The sequence below is a fragment of the Thalassophryne amazonica genome, chromosome 1 (genome assembly GCF_902500255.1).
Source record: "Thalassophryne amazonica chromosome 1, fThaAma1.1, whole genome shotgun sequence".
NCBI lineage: Eukaryota > Metazoa > Chordata > Actinopteri > Batrachoidiformes > Batrachoididae > Thalassophryne > Thalassophryne amazonica.
In genome coordinates, this window is record NC_047103.1 from 37,092,409 (window position 1) to 37,116,915 (window position 24,507).

The 24,507-nt window shown below is 42.3% G+C and overlaps 1 protein-coding gene across 1 annotated transcript in view; it reads right to left on the reverse strand.

The window, feature by feature from the left end:
• Positions 1-2,076: 2,076 nt before the first annotated feature.
• wdr60 (WD repeat domain 60) overlaps positions 2,077-24,507 on the reverse strand; it is a 28,535-nt gene continuing 6,104 nt past the window's right edge. Inside the window, exons 2-22 of the mRNA XM_034168168.1 lie at positions 24,406-24,459; positions 23,355-24,318; positions 23,202-23,269; positions 21,407-21,634; positions 17,570-17,620; positions 17,058-17,280; positions 15,406-15,508; positions 13,979-14,108; positions 13,342-13,453; positions 13,169-13,257; positions 12,944-13,073; positions 11,153-11,325; positions 10,805-10,967; positions 7,508-7,621; positions 5,473-5,534; positions 5,336-5,387; positions 5,161-5,221; positions 4,280-4,379; positions 4,056-4,187; positions 2,432-2,655; positions 2,077-2,295 (exon numbers count right to left, since the gene is read on the reverse strand). Coding sequence (XP_034024059.1) covers positions 2,133-2,295; positions 2,432-2,655; positions 4,056-4,187; positions 4,280-4,379; positions 5,161-5,221; positions 5,336-5,387; positions 5,473-5,534; positions 7,508-7,621; positions 10,805-10,967; positions 11,153-11,325; positions 12,944-13,073; positions 13,169-13,257; positions 13,342-13,453; positions 13,979-14,108; positions 15,406-15,508; positions 17,058-17,280; positions 17,570-17,620; positions 21,407-21,634; positions 23,202-23,269; positions 23,355-24,318; positions 24,406-24,459 — 3,396 coding nt within the window. The 3' untranslated portion in view covers positions 2,077-2,132. The remainder of the gene's footprint in view (positions 2,296-2,431; positions 2,656-4,055; positions 4,188-4,279; positions 4,380-5,160; positions 5,222-5,335; positions 5,388-5,472; positions 5,535-7,507; positions 7,622-10,804; positions 10,968-11,152; positions 11,326-12,943; positions 13,074-13,168; positions 13,258-13,341; positions 13,454-13,978; positions 14,109-15,405; positions 15,509-17,057; positions 17,281-17,569; positions 17,621-21,406; positions 21,635-23,201; positions 23,270-23,354; positions 24,319-24,405; positions 24,460-24,507) is intronic.

Genomic DNA, 24,507 nt, shown 5'->3' on the forward strand with positions numbered 1-24,507 from the left:
AGCTCAAGTTCTGGTTACGGAGTGGTTTTCGAGGTTTGGGGTTCCAGCTCGGATACATTCTGATCAGGGACGGAGTTTTGAGAGTGTATTGATCCAGCAGTTATGTGGCTTATGGCATAGAGAACTCTCGTACTACACCATACCATCCATCTGGAAATGGGCAGTGTGAGCGTTTTAATAGAACGCTTCATGATCTGTTGCGCACGCTGCCCGTGTCTCGAAAGCATCATTGGGGTTCTTGTCTGCCCCAGGTTTTGTATGCTTATAATACAACACCGCATCACGCAACTGGTGAGTCTCCTTTTTTGTTGATGTTTGGTCAGGAGCCAAGGCTTCCGATTGATTTTCTGTTGGGTCGAGTTCGGGAGCCTGTGGGTGGTTTTGTTCATGAGTGGGTCCGGGAGCACCAGACCCGCTTGCAGATGGCTTTTGATGGAGCCCGGGATCGGCTGAAGGCCGCTGCAGAGTGGCGTAAGGATTATGATCAGCGTGTCCGTGATGTTACCCTGAAGGAGGGCCAGTTGGTCTGGTTGCGAGATTTTGGGCTACGGGGCCATCATAAGATCCAGGACCAGTGGTCCTCTGTGATGTATCGTGTCCTGAGGGCACCACAGGGAGAAGGGACTGTTTATACAATTGCCCCTAAGGATGATTTAACCAGAGCCAAGTAGGTTCATCGCTCGTTGTTGAAGGTAGTGGTAGGGCTTGGGTCCCCTGATGAGGCTGTGGCCCATTCTCTGCCCCCTGTGGAGTTTTCTCCACCTGTGGTGGAGCCATTAGAGGACAGGTGGTGGCGTAATGGCGGGTGGTTGGTGTCAGGATCTGAGGACCCTGCGTCTACTTCAGTTGTGCCTCTGCCTGCCCCTCAGGTGGAGGGGGTGGGAGAGGTGACCCAGGTTGCCCCACAGGTGGAGAGTGCGGAGGTTGTGAGTTTACCTGCTTCCCCGCAGTTGAGTCCACCAGTAGATCCAGTGGTTGCTGTGCCACCTCTGCCAGTGGAGTCTAGTATGTCTTCCCTCCCCCCTAGTGAAGAGGTTGTACTTCGGCGGACGACTAGGGTTACTGCGGGTCATCATTCTAATATTCATCATCTTCCACTGTCTGCAGTGCAAGTGGGTCCTTCTGGCCCTATGTAATATAGGTGGTATGATTAAGGTTAAGGAATGGGGTCTATTCCATCGTCGGGGCGACGCTACAAATTGTGGGGGTGGATTGTAGCAGGATGGATGACCTTAATGATGTTCAGCTGGTGGATTGAGTGCAGCTGGTGGTGGCAGAGGAGTGTTTGCATAAAAGAGGGAGTGTGTGTGCTCTTCTCTCTCTTTCTGGAGACTGACTGCAGGTGTTTGGACGTGTTCACTTCCACGTTCCCGTGAAGACAGAGACCTCTGTGTGGGCTGTCATTGGTGGTGCGCTGCTGAGTTTGTGGTGCTCTTGACGCTCTGGGGTGGTGTCGAGTTACAGCTGATTGCTGTGACGGACGGTTTGGATTTTGGACCAAGCTGTGGAAGGAGGCCCTGCTGCTTTGCTCTGGTGCTCTGCTGAAAGATTTCGTCCTGTGAGACCAGTGGATGTGCCCTGTTTGCTGCGGCGGCTTTACGCTCAGTGTGGACATTTGGAAAACTCTGCCAGCTGCGTCTGCTGCCGGGCTGAGTGATGCAAGGGTGCCATCATGTGGTCATAATCGGTGGTGTTTTAAATTAGTTATTTACAAAATTGTCTTTTTAACTAGAAATTGAATTGTCAATAAATTATTTTTTTTAATTTTTTTTTGTATTTGGGAACCACGTCTCTGTCTCGATTACAACGAACCTGTGTCTTAGGTTGAAGTTATTTAATTGTCGAATTCCCTGGATGAAATTCCCAGGGTGGTGTCAGAAGTCCGACATATCATGTTCATTCATGATTTGTAATTGTCCTGATGATTAGGAGTAAATTGTCCGCTTTGCCACATATGGACTAAATGAAGATCTTTGTTTTTTTTTTTTGTTTTTTTTTAACAATCTCGTATTTTCAAGCTATATGCTTTACCACAGATATTACATTTACTATATTTAAGCCTAGATAAGAAAATAATTTTCCATTGAATTAAAAACAACAAACAAATCAGCTACATCAGTCTTTCAGGAAGCCTAAATCAACACACTCTCCAACGTGTCCTGTTCTGCAGCACTGGGAACAGCAAAATTCCTTGTGAAATAACAAATCTCTATTTTTCCAGATTCATGTGCCATTGCTATTCCTGAATATGCGTTTTGTTGTTCTGAGTCTCCAAACACAGCCAGAGCCGTCACCCTGAGAGGAAAAGAGACACACACACACACACACACACACACACACACACACACACACACACACACACACACAGTACATGAATGTATGTAACAAGCAAAAAGTGGCTCCTCATTTCACCATCTCTGTCTGGTGTTACCTGTCAGCGTTCACCCTTTGAGTGACAACAGGCTCCATGTCATCTTTCAGCAAATCCCACATATAGAGGTTAGAGGCTGCGTCAAGCACACAGAAGACCGCTGGCCTGGTTTGGGACCACTGCAGCGAGACCACTGGTTGGCCGCTCGTGCTACTGTACCACTCCAGCACAGGATGTTCACAGCTGGCTGCATGTAGCCTGATGCTGCCGTCACTGCAGCCAACCTGTCACAAGGACAGAAGAACAGAAGGCTACAAATAATGCTCTTACACACATTATCTGTAGTGTGTGAAAAAAAAAAAAAACAGAAATGGACTGCTTTTATTAACACACACACATGCGCACACACACACACACACACACACACACACACAATGGGTGATTTTCTTATGACTACGTATAAGAGTACCCGTGGGCATGAAAACAGGAAGGGCTATGGTAATCTGACATTTGACCCCTTTGACCTTGACCTTCAAATGATTGGCCTCTGGCTGACCCTGTCAGGGCAATTCTGGAGTCCACCTAAATGTGTGCCACATTTAGTCCAAATCAGGCTGAAAACCAAATTCCCATTCTCAGGGTCAAACTTCACTGACATATTGAGTTTGGTAGAAATCACCAAAAGGACATGGGGGTGGGGATTAGAACAGACAGGCAGACATGACCTTGACCACAATGATTGACTTTTGGCAAATATGTCCTTGCTGGGCAACTCCAGAATGAATCTCCATATCTGTGCCAAGTGTGATGGGAATTGGAGTGAAAACTTAAATTTAGACTTTTGACCCCAATGACCTTGACTAGAATGATTGACCTTTGACAAATTTGACTTTGACTGTATATAACTCTAGAACTAACCTTCATGTATGTGCCAAGTTCATGCAAATCAGTGAAAAACTTACATTTTGAGCTTTGACTTCAATGACCTTGTTCACAATGATTGACCTTTGGGGAATCTGACGTCGTGACCACTATGCAATCCCAGATCACACTTACAAATGTGTGCCAAGCTTGGTAGACATGGGGGGTTAAATTATAATTTTGACTTTTAACCTCAATTATCTTGACCTTTGCCGCAGGGGTGGTGGCCAAGTGGTTAATGCGCTTGGTTTCAGTTCAGAAGGTTCCAGGTTCAAATCCCACCCCTGCCACATTTCTCCATGTAATGTGGAGTTGCGTCAGGAAGGGCATCCGGCGTAAAACTTGTGCCAATTCAACATGCAGATCCACCTTGGATTTGCTGTGGCGACCCCAAGTGCAAACAAGGGAGCAGCCAAAGGGACTTACATCTTGACCTTTGCCAAATCAAACCTTTTAAGAGCAATTCTAGGGCTGACTGTCAACCACACAAGAAGTTAGGTGGAAATCAGACAAAGGATATGGGAGGAGAAGGGGGATAAACAGAAAAAACCCCCCACATCATTTTGACCTCTGGCCAGAATGACCGTGACCAAAACAAAGCTCTTTGTGGTAATTTTGGGGTCAACCTACATGCACACAGCAAGTATGGTGGAAATTGGCCCAAGCACCTTGGAGGAGTAGTGGAATAAATAAATGTTTCTCAAATTTTAGTATCATGCAAAAAAAAAAAAAAAAAAAAAATGCTTGTGAGTTGTGCTCTTACCAGAAATAAGTGTTGGCTGAAGGGAGAAAAGTTGATTATGGTGACTTCAACAGGTGTGATTCCAACCTGATCAGACCTGTAGAACTTTGGCACTGCCTTCACACCATGACTGGTTCCATGACTTACCAGACTCTGTGACAGGAAGGACAGCACATGGCTGCTGCATACGCCTCCAAACATTTTCAAATGGTTTAAATTTTCTGACCGATCAAAAATACACTCACCATATTAGTTCCAATAAAGAAATGATTGGAGTCGGCAGGAAGGAATTTGATGTTAAGAGCCTGTAATGGCCCAGTTTTGATCACATCTCGTGGAGACATTCTGACAGGACGAGACAGCAAAGAGTGACCAGAGTGCGAAGGTTACAACATTTCCAGTTCAAAACAAGAACGGGACTGCAAATTTGTCACACACATCAACATTTAAGGTTAGGGGTCCCTAAATACTGAAAATAAGAACCGCTGACCGCGGTTCTTATTTTCAGTATTTAGGGACCCCTAACCTGCACACTGTTCATCTGTCCATACTCTGCCCAAAGCCATTTAACTCACTGGGTCCCTGAGAGCCAGAATTGGGCAGTGCAGTCTCGTTTGAGGGCAGACACTAAAGGGGTAAAATATGACGCAATTTCTCTACTTCTGGGGAAAAAAAACCACAGCATTTTCTCTGAGTTTTGGGGCAAATTACATGCAAACAAAGTAAAAATACAAAGAAAAAGTGAAGATGCGGTGGGAAAGTAGACGTGTTGCAGTTTGTTTATGACCTGGAGCTCAAACGTGTCGAGGCAGTTTTGCAGGTGAGAGAACGCAGCTATTCTGGTTAGCTGTGTAGGCTAACACTTACTGACACGACGTCTTCCATTTGCCTCGTCTTCCCTTCTCCACTGAGAACGGAAAAAAACACTTTTCGCAACTGCTTCGGTGATCGCAGCCGAAAACAAAACAGTTCACCTTTTTTCCATGTGAAGTTATGCTGTGTATATATTGCACAACAGGAGCGGCTCTCCCCATAAGTGGTCAAATCCCGCGATATCATGCAGGGTTCAAACAAGACTGGAGTACCCTATTGGGAACTTCTGTTTTATTCTTTTCATCAATCTCACCTTTCTGCAGTCTGAAGGGACGATCTGAGAAGCAACTTTACTTTACCCCCAGGAGTAAGTCCTGTGTGTGAGAGACAGAAGTCACTATTAATGTACATACGAACATGTAGGACAAGGACTAGTCATGATTGGGGGGGGGGGGGGGGGGGGTCATTAACACTACAAGGTAGCTTACCCAGATTTGTTTGATGGTCTGCTTCCTTTGCTTTTGAGAGTTCTACCACCACCTGAAGGACACACAAGGTAAATCCCGACAGTCAAGCGAAACTCTGGTTTAAGGAAGCAAAGCCTGAAATGTGATGTGTTACTGACCCAGAAATTTAAAATCCCACTTTCATCAAGAGAAGCCAACTGGAAGGACAATCCTAAAGACTCTGCAGTGAGAAAGAGAATAGTACTCAGAACAAGAAGGGACACTCAAAGACTGCTCCACCTGTGCCTACACATTTGATACAGTCATGCAAATGAATTCTTTGTGACTCGGTGATGCCACCGAGTCACAACGCCACAAACCACATGTGGTTCTGTGTGGCCTTGATTTTTCATTCACTCTGTCAAAAACTCAACCAATTTATTCTTCAATATCATACTACCTTACCACCATGTTTAATCCATACTGGTTGAGTTCAAAAGTTTATGCCCTTGAGCTTGACCTTTACAGGTCACCCAAAGTCAAATGTTCATGTAATTTAAAAAAGTCAATTCAGTTTATTTATATAGCTCCAAATCACAACATGTCACCCCAAGGTTCTTCACAAGGGTAAGATCTACCCTTACAAATCCCCCTGAGCAAGCACATAGGTAACAGTGGTAAGGAAAAATTCCCCCAGGCCTTTTTTGAGAAACCAAGCTCAAGCAGACAGACTCAGTGGGGTGACTCACTGCTTAGACCATTCTAACAATAACAAAGATCAAATATATAAAGTACAATAAACAATGCTGAAACATGTAAAACAAAGAGAAAAAAAAATCTGACTATAGTTTTAGAACTCGCTGTTCAAAAAAACCTTCCCAGATAGCATGAATGTTCCCATGGAGAATGGTCAAGCTTCTTCTTCAGTAAGGTTGCATTTATAGGTACAAAGATGACAACTTCATATGATGGTTTCATAGAAACCATAGGTTTATCTTTAACAAATTCCTTGAAATAGCCATTCTAAGTATAACCTATATAAGCACTGGGCCAAAATTTTGACGTTGGTGTATGACCTTGAATTTTAACTGATTTTCCTTCAAAATCACCTTGTCCTTGGTTGATCTTCAATCATTCCACTTGGTTTAGTCCATATGAGAATTTTGATTTGTTAACATACAAACACACGGACACTGTATTTGGAAACAATACTTGGTACCTCTAAGCATGGCTGTAATTCAAAGGGTACACAGTATACCTCTTCTAAGACCCAAAGTACAATATCTATGTACATACAGTACATATTGTGAGAGACAGTTCATCAGTGACACTTTATCTTTCTTTATATAACGGCTGAGTAGATCCTTGTCATTTGATTGATGCTTTGTATGTCAAGTGACATGGATTATTCGTCCCATTGTTGCATTTAGAGTGCAATTTGGTTTCATATGTTTGGTACCGTTGCACGCTTCTGTTGTGGCAATCCCGAACGGGATCAGCCGAAAGAAAAAGAAGAAGAAAAGAAGAGCACGCTTCCACCACCACCAGCGCCGTCCTGCTTGTGTGACGGCGCTTAGCTTTAAAACAAACATGACGGCGTTTGAGCTGCTGATGAACGGCAATTTGAAAGAGCTAATTGGTGGTGCTAGTTCTTCTAACACACACACACACACACACACACACACACACACACACACACACACACACACACACACACACACACACACACACACACAAATCCGCTCCGCTGTAAGCCATCTGGAGGCATGAAGATCTGTTCGGATGAAAAGCTAACGTGATTTTTCGCTGGACTGAGGAAATACACAAAATCTTTTTTTTTGGAAGTATCACTGGACTACACGTCACAACTCTTATTTAAAGTTCATGTTGGACTTTAGCAGCAGTGGAACACAAAAATTCAACTCAGCTTCGCCTCGTTGAATGGTATGTTCCAACCTTCACCTCATGAAATATTTGTACCATTGAACTCATAAACATTCATTATTTGTATAATATCGGAAATAAAAAATTATGAAGACTGATTCATGAGGATTGAAGTGATCATGCCTGCAAATCAACAGACATGAGTGAAAATGTAACTTTTTGTAAATGCAATAATGTGCACATTTTATAAATGTAGACAATAATTTTCTATGAATGTGTTTGTGTGCCAATATAGACTTAACACTGATGTTAATTTCTTTCCTACCGTACCTTCTTCAGATGCTAAAAGAGTGACTTCTGGCCTCAGCCCGCCTGATGGAGTGGAGGAAACAACTTCCACGCAAGTCACCGATGAAAAATGGCCTGATGCACCCATGACTGCAGCTTAGAGAGGAGAGAAAGGACAAGTAATGACTCATCTCCATTCCAATTTTACGGAAAAGCTTATAGAAAAACTGAGCACATGATGTAAAAGAGTTACAACCCCAATTCCAGGGAAGTTGGGACTTTGTGTAAAATGTAAATAAAAACAGAATACAATGATTTGCAAATGTTCTTCAACCTATATTCAACTGAACACACCACAAAGACAAGATATTTAATGTTCAAACTGATCAAATTTATTGTTTTTGTGCAAATATTTGCTCATTTTGAAATGGATGCCTGCAGCATGTTTGAAAAAAGCTGGGACAGTGGTATGTTTACCACTGTGTTACATCACCTTTCCTTCTAACAACACTCAATAAGCATTTGGGAACTGAGGACGCTAACTGTTGAAACTTTGTAGGTGGAATTCTTTCCCATTCCTACTTGATGTACGACTTCAGTTGTTCAACAGTCCGGGGTTTCCGTATTTTGCACATCATAATGTGCCATACATTTTCAATGGGTGACAGGTCTGGACTGCAGGCAGGCCAGTCTAGTACCCGCACTCTTTTACTACGAATCCATGCTGTTGTAACACATGCAGAATGTGGCTTGGCATTGTCTTGCTGAAATAAGCAGGGACATTCCTGTAAAAGACATTGCTTGGATGGCAGCATGTGTTGCTCCAAAATCTGGATGTACCTTTCAGCAATGATGGTGCCATCACAGATGTGTAAGTTGCCCATGCCATGGGCACTAACACACCCCCATACCATCACAGATGCTGGCTTTTGAACTTTGTGCTGGCAACAATCTGGATGGTCTTTTTCCTCTTTTGTCCGGAGGACGCAACGTCCATGATTTCCAAAAACAATTTGAAATGTGGACTCATCAGACCACAGCACACTTTTCCACTTTACGTCTGTAAATTTCAAATGAGCTCGGGCCCAGAGGTGGCAGTATTTCTGGATGTTGTTGATGTATGGCTTTCACTTTGCATGGTAGAGTTTTAACTTGTAGATGTAGCGACAAACTGTGTTAACTGAAAATGGTTTTCTGAAGTGTTACTGAGCCCACGCGGTAAGATCCTTTACACAATGATGTCGTTTTTAATGCAGTGCCGCCCGAGGGATCGAAGGTCACGGGCATTCAATGTTGGTTTTCAGCCTTGCTGCTTACGTGTAGAAAGCTCTCCAGATTCTGTGAATCTTCTGATTATATTATGGACTGTAGATGATGGAATCCCTAAATTCCTTGCAATTGAATGTTGAGAAACATTGCTCTTAAACTGTTGGACTATTTTTTCATGTAGTTGTTCACAAAGTGGTGATTCTTGCTCCATCTTTGCTTGTGAATGGCTGAGCTTTTTGGGGAGGCGCCTTTTATACCCAATCATGACGCTCACCTGTTTCCAATTAGGTGTTCTTTGAGTATTCATCAACTTTCCCAGTCTTTTGTTGCCCCGTCCCAACTTTTCTGAAACACAGTGGTAAACATACCACTGTCCCAGCTTTTTTGAAAGGTGTTGCAGGCATCCATTTCAAAATGAGAAAATATTTGCACAAAAACAAAAAAGTCTATCAGTTTGAACATTAAATATCTTGTCTTTGTGGTGTATTCAATTGAATATAGGTTGAAGAGGATTTGCAAATCATTATCATATGGTATGGGATTTTGCCAACTTCTGATTGGCCCATTTGCCACTTTCTGAGCTGTGCCACATGCCGAGTTGACTGCTGGTGGAGCAGAGTAGACCGCGTGTGCGAAACAAGTACACCTCACATGCAGAATAGCACTAGCTAATCAAGCGACGCCTTCTATCGATAACGACCAATCAGATAATGCAATACAATGCCTACTTTGGCTGTCAGTTTGTTGACAAGATGGAAGAAGGCAGGTTTGCGTCTGTTAGCGACGCTGATTTAAAATGAATTTTACACGAAAAAGATGCAAAGAACACCCGCAGAAATACACAGTCAGCAGCCAACCTGTTTCAAAAGTACGTCACTGAAAAGGGACATGTGCCCAACTTTGAAACTTATGACAGATGGATGCTTGACGGAGTACTCGGTCGATTTTACACGGAAGCTAGACAGGCAAATGGCGAACTTTATAAGAAAACAAGCCTGATGACTCTTCTTCACGGACTTAACAGGCATCTCCAGTCTATTGATGGGATGTCAGCTGGTGCAGTATGACAGTAATAATAAAGAGTTGAAACTTAAGATTGATTTTTCAGTTTTAGTATGTTTGACAACCTCCCAATTTTCTTGTTTACCATATAATAAAGCAGTTATAGACTTTTGATTTCGGTGTACCCGTGATTATGCGGACATGGTCAGGAACCCCATCCTGACTAGGTCTGCATAATCAATCTCAAAAGTCTATAATTGTATACTGTATTCTGTTTTTATTTACATTTCACATAACGTCCCAACTTCACTGGAATTGGGGTTGTAAATTCTGAGGCATCAACTCTTCTGAGGTTGAATGACCATCTCTCAACACACTTTTGCGGTAATACAGTCGCTGCTTTGAGTCACACACAGAAAAGGAAGTGACCACAAAGCCGCTGTAACTCTTCTGCAGGTGTGGTACCTCACTTGGCTAGAAGAAGTAGATACATTTTAAACTCCCTGTCCACATGTGTCGCATTAGGTTATGGTTGGCTTCCTGAAACAAATAGCAAATCGGCAATCTCACAGGATAATCACCAACCCCGCTGCAATCCATATGGAAGCATACATGTCATCCTAGAGCGTGTTACCCACCATCTGGAGTGTCAGGATCATCTGGATAATTGGAAACAAAATTTTGGACTGCTCAAAATTTAGACGCTAATAGAAATCACTGGGAACCCAATCGGGTCATTGACAAGCTCACGCCAACTTAACTGGGCCATCTGCAGTGTCCCAGGAACCCTGGTGACAGCATTAGACTTGTACCAAACACTGATGCAGATCTGTACCAAATTTGTTTTATGAAAGCTCACCATGGCAGCACAGCAAGCAGGCAGCGAAATACACACAAACAACCCGTGAATGGGTGTCACCAGTGTGAAGGTCACTGCGAACTTCAGCTACGCCCCTTTTTGCGGCTTCAGGTGCCGTTTGCTTCCCCATTTCTATCTGGAACCCACCTAGAAACTGACGGGAACATGTGGACACTAGGCTTTAAAAATAACCATCATTTGAGGTATACCAGTGGAAAAAGTAGGCTGCCTGAAAGTCCACTCTTCATCTGCAAGCTTCAAGCAGGAGTGGTTACTAGCATATTCTCTGAGATCCCACAAAACCAGACAGCCATCTGATGTGCCTGCAAACACCAGCATGGCTTTTCCAGGGCTGAAGCAGCAACACTCCACCTGAAACACATCACATGCACTTGTGTCAGCATTTCTGCAGTTGTTTGAGACAAAGTAACTGTTTCCATTGATGTTTACTGATAAGATTCATACCAAGCTTGCCAGAAGGTCAATTTCAATAGTAACTGTCATTTGTCACAACAAATTTTGTTATAGCTTGAAAAGGATCTGAAAATAAAAGTCACCTGCGATTCATAGACAAGAATCTTCTGGGGTTTGGAAGGCTCCCAAATGTTCCAGATGCAGATGATGGTAGAATTTGTAAAGGGTACAGTGCTGGTCGTAGAAGATGGCTTGTGGACTGACAACATAGTTTGTTTTTGGAACTGAGAGAAATGCAACAGGCTGATGTGATAACCTGCGCATAAACAAAACAAAACAAAATCTATGTAAGCAATGCAACTGTGGCTCATTGTAAGTTCATATGCTGCTCTGACAAAAGTACCCAACTGCAAAACAAATGTACAAAAAAAAAAACCAAACAAACAAACAAACTACCATACTGCTGTATGACTGCTGCTGTGGCATAAAAATCGCAACATCTTCAGCTTTGCGTCCTGGCTTTTTGTTAGTGCTACTATCTCTAGGCCGGTCAACACAGCTGGGCTCACTACAGTCTTGTAAAGTTTCCCCTTCACTCTTACAGTTATCCTTCTGTCGCAGATCTCCACCCACCCTGCCCTGCCTGCACTCTCTTCTTCACCTCTACCACACTCTCCTTTACTTTGGACAGTTACCCCAAGCATTTAAACTCATCTGCCTTCATTGTATTTATTATTAATTATCATTACAGCCACCAAGACCTGAGCACACAATTTCCTTCTCTCATGTTTTACATGGTTGGAACGACAATAAAAAAAAACAAACTTTGATCTTGAAAGCGTTACCACCTTTACTCCTTGCAACTGCACTATTCCACCAGGCTCTCTTTCATTCACACACATGTACTTGGTCTTGCTTCTACTGACCTTCATTCCCCTTTGTTCCAGAGCGTATCTCCACCTCTCCAGGTGAATCTCAACCTGCTCTCTACTCTCACCTCAGATCACAATGTCATCTGCAAACATCATAGTCCATGGAGACTCCTGTCTCATCTCATCTGTCAACCTGTCCATCACCTTTGCAAACAAGAAAGAGCTCAGAGCCTATGCTTGATGTAATCTCACCTTGAATAGGTGTACTGTGCATCTCACCTTTGTCACACGGTTCTTGTACCACCCTCACATAATTTTCTGTGACCCCAGATTTATTCATACCACAACTCTTGACAACCTGTCATATCCTTTCTCTAAATCCACAAATACACAACGCAACATGGCACAGCCAATACCTTTCTAGCTGTCTTCCTCACATCTGTAGTTGTTGTCTAGAATCAACTACTCCAGAGCCTGTCTCACCTCCTCCCTGCATTTCATTTCCACTTCCTTCAGCTTCCACCATCTGATCCTTGGATCAGCTCTCACTCTCTTCTGCTTCTTCACCTTGAAAGTCATCCCATAAACCATTTCTCCTACCATCCACACCATGACACAGCAATTTGAAGATACCTAGCTAGAATGCTCCTGGTCTTCTCTTCCATTTAGTGTCATGTAAAACCGTGTATGTACCTTTCTCCTCTACATTATATCAGCCATCTCTCTCTCTCTTCATCACTCATACTACCAACATTCAAAGTCCTGCTCTCACTTCCACACTCCTAACTTTCCTCCTCTCCCACCGCCTCAGGACATGTTTTCCATCTCTTCTTCACTCAACAGTAACTGAATTTCCACATACACCCAGCTGGACAACAGCATTGGTGGTGCTGTTTAACCCATGCCTCGAGCAATCCAGCATGGAAATTTAATTTGTGATCTGCATGTTTGGTTTGGCCAAATTTACACCAGATACCCTTCCTGACGCAACCCTCCTCATTTACCCAGGATTGGGACTGGCTGTACACCCCATATGGTTGAGTTTCCTGCTATGACATGTACCATGAAGAAAAGACAACTGGGCGTTGAGCTGTAAACTTCCATCGCTAAATGACAGCGTGTCTGTTTGAGCCTTTGGCTTACGAAGCAAGTTTCTCTCAGCTTGAACTTCTTCCAGTAGTACAACCACAACCTTAATTGAATAACAACACACAACATACAGGGGTCAGGACAAAAAAAAAAAAGATACTTGGAAACTCTGCAAGTGTGACAAAGAAATGAGACAACCTGTGAGGCTGACCGCAGGAATGCTGTCAGCCGCTGTGAATCATATTTCATTTCACTTTGCATTTTGTCGTCCACAAAGAGGTTTGGATCTGTCAAGCATGGGAAACAACATTATTGGGATCTTTATGTACCCGCTGAAGTCATCACAGTTACCTTGGTGTTTGTTTCTGTACCACCACAGCCTTCGTTTCTCTCTGGAGGATGCTGTGTCCATTTGTCATTCACCTCTACCTCCTCTGTCTGGATGTCTCTGTCTGCACTGTCCTCATTGCACTGAACATAAGCCTAACCAGGAGGAATTTCTTGCATTATTTCCATATGGATTGCAGTTCAACAGCTCTCACACATGGCCTGGTTTTGCTGCTTTTTGCACCATACAGGCTGAGTTACAACTTGGCACACCTGATTCCCCAATCAGCCCTCACCTGGCTGTGTTTGCCCTGACTCAGAGTCTTTCTAAGTGCACACACTGCTCAGTAAAAGTCACTTTTTTTCTGGAGTTGGTCTGCCAGTACAACTCAGCATCTAATTTTCACACCAAGAGCAAGCTTGCCCAGAGTTACACTGGGTTGCACTCGGCCTGCCACAGGCCATCCAGGGCCAAGAGCAAGTTGGCCCATGGTGGTTGGGAGCTCACGCAAGCTACTGAACATGTTCAAAACCTGTACGAGTAACTGATCTTTCCCTGCTCCAAGTTTGGCCAAGTGTGAGAGCTGCTTTATACGAGTACTGTTATGTGAAAACACACAATCAACTACAACTTCATTATTACACTCATCCATGCAAAGGAATAAGACATAACAGACAAACCTGTTTGGTGTTTGTATTTCCAAAGTTCCTGATGTACATGTCATATTCACTGACAGGTGGCAGATCAAGGAGAGAGAACGTCAGTGAAAAATCCAGATCTATTAATCGAAGCAGCTCCATACTGCGTTTCCTGTTGTTGGAAAAAAAATAAGATTTAAATAAAGAGTATGAGTCTATTGACATTCTTTTTGCATACACTAATCCGTGCTAAATGACATCATGTTTTAAGTGACACCACAGAGGTTTTCTATACATTACCTTACAGTCATACTAATTATTTCTCATAATTCTCATAGGGGGTTGATTTGACCGTTGGGGTTTTTCTGTAATTATTGTATGGCTTTTGCCTTGCAATATAAAGCGCCTTGGGGCAACTGTTGTTGTGATTTGGCGCTATATAAATAAAACTGATTTGAAATTGATTTGATTTCATTCTCTATTTTAATAGTTTTAAAAACAAACAAATAAAAATTTCAATTTCAATTTAATTTCAATTTGTTTTCATTTATATAGCACCAAATCACAACAGAGTTGCCTCAAGGTGCTACACACAAGTAAGGTCTAACCTTCATTCCACAGAACAGGGGCACGATAAGAAAAAGCTCTATGTCACGCAGACTTGTTATTCACCCTAGGGACACAAAGTAGTCCTGCACCGAGAACGCAAAGCCCGGGCCGGTACGTAAGGTTTAATTAGGTCAGCTAGGAAGGGAGGTGCCAGTCCATGAACAATTTTATAGACTAGTAGCAGAACCTTAAAATCTGATCTCACTGGGACAAGAACCCAGTGAAGGGATGCCAAAATGGGTGTAATGTGGTCAAACTTTCTGTTTCCTGTCAAAAGTCTGGCTGCAGCATTTTGAACCAATTGGAGAGCCCTAATGCTGGACTGCGGTAAACCAGAAATTAGAACATTGCAGTAGTCCAGTCTAGAAGAAATAAACGCATGGATCAGGGTCTCAGCATCAGCCATAGACAGGATGGGATGAATCTTCACTGTATTTTGCAGGTGGAAGAAAGCAGTCCTCATAATATTTCTAATGTGGAGGTCAAAGGACAATGTAGGATCAAAAATTACCCCAAGGTTCCTCACTTTGTCAGTGTGATGTATGACACACAAGCCTAGGCTAAGCGTTAACTTGTCAAATTGATGCCGATGTCTCACTGGACCAAGAACCATCATTTCAGTCTTATCAGAGTTTAAAAGTAGAAAGTTTCTAGGCATCCAACTTCTCACTGATGCAAGGCAATCTTCTAAGGATTTTATGTGAACGAGATTACCAGCAGTTATCGGCATGTATGTATAACTGAGTATCATCAGCCTAGCAGTGAAAGGTAATCCCAAAACGCCGCTATATGTGCCCAAGGGGTGCTATATAAAGGGAGAAAAGCAGAGGAAAAAACAACAACAAAAAAATTTAAACTACTTTTGTTGTGAGGCAACTTTCTTGCTGACTTCACGCTGCTTTGCAGCCACAAAGTTGATACGTTTCCCACTGTGTGAACCTGTGTTTTCACTCTTGTCAGAATCTGTAAACAGAAGAACAGAAGAAGCATCATATATATGATTCTCCATCCATTTTCCACCACTCATCTAGAGCTTGGTCAAAGTACCAGCAGATTAACAATGTAGCAACATCACCTGCTGTATTGTGTTCAGTGTCTAACTTGGGCTCCTATTGGACATTTTTATGTATGTGTGTGAGGAATTTAAGTGTGTGTTTGTGTCTAGTAGTAGGCAGGGTTTAGGCAGGTTCACTAAGAGTCCAGCACTGACTGACACCTGGCAGGGAGGTATGTTAGGCTGAGTGGCCAGTCTATAACAGTCACGCTTGTGTGAAGGGAGAAAGAATGGTTTTGGTCACTTTGACCCACATCATGTAGGTTAAGAATAGATTACTTCTACGTCAGTCGTGTAGAGAGAAATCTTAGGTTACAGGCGAGCTTGGTCGGCCAACTTTGAAGACTAGATAAAGATAAAATATGTAGTGTGCGCTCATTGATACATTTTTGGTGTGCATTCTACTGGGATGCGCAGTACATGGCTGAGTCATGGCAACATCCTGTCAACACTTTTACACATAGTGACATGCTATAATGATATTGTAACATATAGGTGAGGTTTCTTATTGACGTGACAATTTGTAGTGATTCCCTGCTGATGTTTTTTAAGGTGTAGCTGAGGTCGTGAGGTGGCTGACGACGCTTTAGTAATGGCAAAGCGGTTGTGACTACATGCTGGGTGGGGCACTTTTTTAAATAATTGTTCAAGGACAGCAAGGAACTGCAGTTTGTAACCGTGTGATTTATAATATCAACAATCTGGAAACCTGACCTAAGAGCAAGTTAACAGACTCTGAGACAAATAACAAACCATAACTCACATTCATGACCCAAAATTTATAACCATGTATGAGGACTGAAATACGATTTAATTAGAAACTTCATAGCACTGCCTTTTGACTTAGTGCCATCTTCATCACAACAGCCTGAACAGACATCAGTATAACTGCTAATACCAGTCTTCCTATCAATTTCTCATTCCATTTTGCCCTCAGGTTGACAGAAACATCCAAACATATCTGTGGAAAGAAGAAAATTCACTCTCTAAAAGAAGCTCAGTTGAAAAATTATAGGAACTGAGGCCAAAAATAATGCATATATTTATTAGCTACTTTACTAAATAAACAAGGACAAATTTTCATGTAATGAGCAGTCTGCCAACCTTCACTTGGGGCAGTAAAGTTTTATTTCCACATAAAATGTTTTTTTGTCTTTCAGCTGCCCCTGGTTGTTCATGGTCACCTTGGTAGATCCAATACAGATCCATACTGGGATTTTGCACAGATTTTTCACCAGATGCCCTTCCTGATGCAACTCAAGTTCTACATGGAAAAACACACACATCCTCCGGGCCTTCCTAAGCGGTCTCCAAGACAAGTATTGATGAGGACCTGCTCTGCTTCACTTCTAAGATCTGACTGGATCATGTGCACACAAAGTAAAACGGTTGCATCGTTTCACATGAAATAACCGAGGCTACATACACCTGCAATAACTATGTATAATGAAAAAGTACCTCGTGATGGTTTGGGGCTGTCATCCTCTTCTCTCCTGGTGCTTGTTCTGATCTGAGCTCTTCTGTTCTCCTCTTCCATGGCTATCTGAATAGCCTGGAGCTCAGCCTTCATTTGTGCTGTAAGCTCCTCCCTCTCTTCTTTCACCTCAAGATGGTATGACTCTTTCTCTTCCTCATCTTCATTTGCACTCTCATCCATCTCCTCAAAATCTTCTTCATATTCCTTTGAAAATACAAACCCATCCAGGTTATTAAATCAATGTTTTGTTTAAAATTTTGATGGGGCAATAAGCACACATTTCACAACTTAAAACAAAAAACAAACAAAATACAAAACAAATAAATATCAAAATATGTACTGATTTCTAAACATAAAGGTTCTTTGTGCACGCTCCACATACTCACCGCTTTCTTGGAAAGTGAATCAGTTAAAGCATGCAAAATAAAATAAAAAAAATACTGCATGTTAAAACACTAGCATAATAAGGTATCACCACAGTATCTTATTTTACCTCAAAATCATCTTCATATTCCCTGTCGACCAAATCTTCATCTTCAGCAACCTAAACATAGGGCAAAATTGCATTTACAAGCACCGTATGTTGTGAAGAAACAACAGGAATCAACAGCAACGTGTCAACTGACAGAGAAAGGGCAGAGGTTATGGACTAACACTGCCTCTTTGTCCAGCTGAAAGAGGTGTACAAATTCTGATTAAATTTTTGGTCCGTATGGGTTAGAGAAGAGTTTAGCAAAAAATTTATGGTGATCTGGACATGCTGACAGAATGGTACCAGGATAATAATGTCACCCTCAGCATCAGTAAAACTAAATCAAATCAATTTTATTTATAGCGCAAATCACAACAAACAGTCGCCCCAAGGCGCTTTATATTGTAAGGCAAAAGCCATACAATAATTACAGAAAAACCCCAACGGTCAAAACGACCCCCTATGAGCAAGCACTTGGCGACAGTGGGAAGGAAAACTCCCTTTTAACAGGAAGAAACCTCCAGCAGAAACAGGCTCAGGGAGGGGCAGTCTTCTGCTGGGACTCGTTGGGGCTGAGGGGAGAGAATCAGGAAAAAGACATGCTGTGGAAGAGAGCAGAGATCAATCACCAATGATTAAAAGCAGAGTGGTGCATACAGAGCAAAAAGAGGTGAATAAAAAGAAACACTGGGTGCATCATGGGAAACCCCCCCAGCAGTCTAAGTCTAAAGCAGCATAACTAAGGGATGGTTCAGGGTCACCTGATCCAACCCTAACTATAAGCGTTTTCAAAAAGGAAAGTTTTAAGCTTAATCTTAAAAGTAGAGAGGGTGTCTGTCTCCCTAATCCGAATTGGGAGCTGGTTCCACAGGAGAGGAGCCTGAAGCAGAAGGCTCTGCCTCCCATTCTACTCTTACAAACCCTAGGAACTACAAGTAAGCCTGCAGTCTGAGAGCGAAGCGCTCTATTGGGGTGATATGGTACTATGAGGTCCCTAAGATAAGATGGGACCTGATTATTCAAAACCTTGTAAGTAAGAAGAATTTTAAATTCTATTCTGGAATTAACAGGGAGCCAATGAAGAGAAGCCAATATGGGTGAAATATGCTCTCTCCTTCTAGTCCCTGTCAGTACTCTAGCTGCAGCATTTTGAATTAACTGAAGGCTTTTCAGGGAACTTTTAGGACAACCTGATAATAATGAATTACAATAGTCCAGCCTAGAAGAAGTAAATGCATGAATTAGCTTTTCAGCATCACTCTGAGACAAGACCTTTCTCATTTTAGAGATTTGCGCAAATGCAAAAAAGCAGTCCTAAATATTTGCTTAATATGCGCATTGAAGGACATATCCTGATCAAAAATGACTCCAAGATTTCTCACAGTATTACTGGAGGTCAGGGTAATGCCATCCAGAGTAAGGATCTGGTTAGACACCATGTTTCTAAGATTTGTGGGGCCAAGTACAATAACTTCAGTTTAATCTGAATTTAAAATCAGGAAATTAGAGGTTATCCATGTCTTTATGTCTGAAAGACATTCCTGCAGTGTAACTAATTGGTGTGTGTCCTCTGGCTTCATGGATAGATAAAGCTGGGTATTATCTGCGTAACAATGAAAATTTAAGCAATGCTTTCTAATAATACTGCCTAAGGGAAGCATGTATAAAGTGAATAAAATCGGTCCTAGCACAGACCCTTGTGGAACTCCATAATTAACCTTAGTCCGTGAAGAAGACTCCCCATTTACAATGAACAATTGTAATCTATTAGATAAATATGATTCAAACCACTGCAGCGCAGTGCTTTATACCTATGGCATGCTCTACATCTCTGTAATAAAATTTTATGGTCAACAGTATCAAAAGCTGCACTGAGGTCTAACAGGACGAGCACAGAGATGAGTCCACTGTCTGAGGCCATAAGAAGATCATTTGTAACCTTCACTAATGCTGTTTCTGTACTATGATGAATTCTGAAACCTGATTGAAACTCTTCAAATAGCATCAACTAAGCATCTGATGGAGGGCTTCCACAAGCAGGTGAAAGAAAACAGTCCCATCTACACCAGAGGCGATGCTGTGGAGCAGGACAGCAGCTCTACATTCATGTCACACCGCAGCTGTGGTGAAGAAGGCTCAACAATGCTTCTACTCCCTCAGAAGCCTGAAGAAGGCCCGCATGTCACCTACAACCATGTGCAACTTCTACACGTGTACTGTGATTCTGTCCTCACAGACTGCATCACACTCTGGTACAGCAGCAGCTCAGCTCAGGATTGTAGGGTTCTGCAGCAGGCAGTTAAAACAGCACAGCGCATCACTGTCGTACAGCTCCCTGCAATCACCGACATCCACACCACACACTACCTCAATAAAGAAAACATGCTAGGTAGTGTGCCTTAATTGAGAGAGTGGCGACATGACAAGTTGGGGGGGAAAAAAAAAAAAAAAAAAAGGTCATGTGAGTCATGGTGCCATCTTGGGTTCAAAATAACATTCGCTGTTGATCTATGTGCATGGAAATCCAACTAATTTATTTATTGATTTGCTGAAAATAGAAACAGAAGTAGACACAGCAAAGGCTTCAAGATGTACAGATTCCCTTCAGATCCAAACAGAAGAAAAATTTGGGAAAATAATGTCAGCCATGTGGGATGGAAGCTGACATCATCAATGCTTCGAGAGGTAACTTTATTGTTCAGTCCCATGTACAGTAAAACTCACCTAAACTGTCATTGTATGAACCAGATATTCGCAGACACCAGACAAAAAAAGTCCCAAAGTTTCTGTATTGTTTTCCATGTAATAAACATATATATATAACGGATTTTGTACAACAGATTTTCGCTCACATCAGATAAAATGTCCCGTCCGATCACAATGTATTTCCATTAAAAACGCCGAGCAATCTGGACGTGCGCAGTAACAGAGGTACAATTAAGTTCAGCGATATTTTTATTTATTTTTGTTGTTGTTTTTTTCACACTGTGCTCAGACTGGGACCTGAAGCCTGATGTGCACCTGTTAAATCAGACACAAAAGGCTGTGATTTGACAATTTTCTGCTTGTACTCCTTCGTCTACATCATATTTTAATATTTACTGCGGTGTGCACACTGATTAAAGATGGATCAGAACAGTCCGCACATTTCCAGCACAAAATCGGTAAAGAGGAAAATGGACAGCTTACCTCTGAATTGGAGGTGATGATTGTAGAAAGAAAAGCTTGTTGAGGGTCAAATTAGTCCAGAATAAAGCATAATCCAGAGACGGAGAACTTTAAAACTGTCACGCACGTCACTGCATGACACAGAGTTACAGAGCTGCAGCTGCATGAATCAGGCTTTAAATTAATTAAATAAATCATCATTATACGTGGCAGGCATACTGTGCCAGATCCATCTCGAGGTTCGCTCATATGTGCTCAAATCATTTCGGATCCCGTTTTGCGGCCATCGGAATATGTAAATTGTGGTCAGATGGCCCTCAGATTGCACATGGACCACCATCGGATAAGTGTCCCATTTCGACAACGCTCGGAGGATTTTGCATCACACTCGGGGTCACCGGCCGATTCTGACCAACTATGTGGAGTTCAGCAGATGGCTGTCAGAACGTTTTAGAAGTGAAACCCGACACTTTTCTGATGTGCGCCGATTCGTCATTCCGACATCATTCTACGTGATTCCTGCAGTGTGTGACAGGGGTATGAAATTCATGTAAAAATGCTTCTTGTCCTTCAGTTCTTCAAGGATTTTTTGTTCGTGATTGTGATCATACAATGAAAACAGTCCAATAACAGGACAACATACAATAGCAGTAATGGAAAGTCTCACATTCAACTAAAGCATGAACTAACCTCTGTTTCTGCAGCATTTTGGTTCAGACTCTTGTGCGATGCTGATGTTTTTGAGGTGGTCTTCTCTTTGTGAGTTTTTTCTGTGTCTTTGCCCTCTCTGTGCCGACTCTCCTTGTATATACTGTGTTCCACTTGCGCAATATCACCATGACGATGCCTAATATCTTCACCTGACTCCTTCTGGTCTTTATGTTCTCTGGATTTAATGTCACGCCTCCAATTTTCATCCTGAAGAACAGAAAGATCAACCTGCAGTGGTTAACCTCACCCAAAGACACAGGTTTATTCCCTTACTTACTGTGCATCTGGAAAATATTCATAGTGTTTTTCACTCAAAATTCTACACAACACCCATAATGACAATATGTAATGTTTTCTTTAAATTTTTGTAAATTTATTAAAAATAAAAAAACTAAGAAATCATCCGCACATAAGTATTCACATCCTTTGCTTAATACTTTGTTGATGCAGCTTTGGCAGCAATTACAGTCTCAAGTCTTCTTGAATATGATGACAAGCTTGGTGCACCTATCTTTGGGCAGATTTGTTCATTCCTCTTTGCAGCACCTCTCAAGCTCCATCAGGTTGGATGAGGAGTGTTGGTGCACAGACATTTTCAGATCTCTTCAGAGATGTTCAATCGGATTTAGGTCTGGGCTTTGGCTGGGCCACTCAAGGACATTCACAGAGTTGTCCTGAAGCCACTCCTTTGATATCTTGGCTGTGTGCTTAGGGTCATTGTCCTGCTGAAAGATGAACCGTTGCTCCAGTTTGAGGTCAAAAGTGCTCTGGAGCAGGTTTTCATCCAGGATGACTCTGTACATTGCTGCATTCATCTGTCCCTCAATCCTGAGTAGTCTCCCAGTTCCTGCAGCTGAAAAACATCATCACAGCATGATGCTGCCACCACCATGCTTCATTGTAGGGATGGTTCTTGGTTTCATCATGTATGGAGGAACATGATGCTGTCTCATCAGACCAAAGAATTTTGTTTCTCATGGTCTGAGAGTCCTTCAGGTGCCTTTTGATCAAACCCCAGGCGGGCTGCTATGTGCCCTTTACTATAACATCTCCTCTCTCCACAGATTAATACTGGAGCTCTGACACAGTGACTATTGGGTCTTGGTCACCTGTCTGACTAAGGTCCTTCTCTTCAATCAGTCATTGTAGACGGGTGGCCAGCTCTGGGAAGAGTCCTGGTGGATACAAATTCCATTTACAGATGATCATGTGCTCATTGGGACCCTCAAAGCAGCAGAAATGTTTCTGTACCCTTCCTCAGATTTGTGCCTCGAGACAATCCTGTTTTGGTGGTCTACAAACAATTCCTTTGACTTCTTGCTTGGTTTGTGCTCTGACATGCACTGTTTTAACTGTGGGACCTTATATGTAGACAGGTGTGTGCCTTTCCAAATCATGTCCAATCAACTGAATTTACCCCAGGTGGACTCCAGTTAAGCTGTATAAACATCTCAAAGACGATCAGTGGTAACAGGGTGCACCTGAGCTCAATTATGAAGTTTAGGGCAAAGACTTTGAATACTTATGTACATGTGATTTCTTTTTTTTTTTGTAATAAATTTGCAAAAAAAATCAAATAAAAAAGACTTTTTGACATTGTCATTATGGGGTATTGTGTGTAGAATTTTGAGGAAAAAAATGTATTTCATCCATTCTGGAATAAGGCTGTAAATTAAAATGTGGAAAAAATGAAGCGCTGTGAATACTTTCTGGATGCACAGTACCTTTAAAAACATTATAGTAGACAAGCAATATTTATAACGAAGATGGTTACTTCATGATGTCTTTCTTTATGTCTTCTTTCACTCTCTTCTTTGTCTTTTCTACATTCTTCTTTGTGTCCTATAATCACAAATATTGAAATACTAATCTTATAAGGTCAATCACAATTCTGAGATGTTATTTCACACACAGTGCTGTATTTTACCTCTTTGTTCTGTCACATCTGAACATTTTCTATCTGTCTCGTTTCTTTCTTTATCTCTCCTCTTGGCTTCGTATGTATCTCGGTGTCTCTCAATTTCTTTCAAATGCTCTCTTTGCCGATCTCTCCTGTGCTTTTCTGTCCAGTGACTCCCTCCTTCCCTATTTTCATGAAGTCTCCTTCTCTCTTTCTCATCTTGACGTTCTTTATCCCATTCTTCTGTCCTTTTTTCCTTGTCCCTCTCTTCCCTACTTTTACTTCTGTCCTCATGCCTATCTTTCTCTTTATATCTGTTCCTCTCTCTGTCCCGTTCCTTATCTCTCTGCTCCTCTATATCCCGCCTCCTTTTCTGGTGTTCTCCATATTCGTTGCTATACTTGTTTGCACTGACTAGTCTGTCTCTTTCCCTCATCTTTTCCCTGTCCCTCTCCTTATCCTGCATTTCCTCTGTGTCCCGCCTCCTTTCCCAGTGTTCTCTGTATTCCTCGATGTACTTGTTTGCAATGACTCGGCTGTCTCTGTCACTTGGCTTCTCTCTGTCTCGCTCCTTATACCTCTTCTCTTCTCTGTCCCGCTCCTTATACCTCTTCTCTTCTCTGTCCCGCTCTTTATCCCTCTTCTCCTCTCTGTCCCGCCTCCTTTCCCGGTGTTCTCCGTATTCATTGCTGTACTTGTTTGCACCCACAAGTCTGTCTCTTTCCCTTGTCTTCTCCCTGTCCCTATCCCTTTCCATGTCACTTCTCCTGTCGTGTGAGCCCTCTTTCCTTCTGTGTGTTTTGTCTTCATATCGTGGTTTCTCTCTATCCCTTGTGCTGTCTCTTTCCCTGTATATGTCTCGCTCTTGTTTGGTCTCCTCTGGGTCCCTGCGGTGTCTCTCAACAGATACTCCACCACGGGGCTTTCTCTCTTTCTCATCTTGCCTCCGGACATAGGCATCATCATCATCATCACCACCATGTTTTTCATCCTTAAAAAAAAAATATCATTTGCAAGTACTCTTGTATATTATTTTCTGTACTAACAGGCAACGTTTCTTCAACTGTCAAAAACTTACCCTGATGTATCTTCTCAGGTCAGCTGGTCTCCATGCGTCTTCTTTGGTTAACATCTAAAAATACACATTTTTATGTTTGCTCAGTGTCCATTTAAACATGTA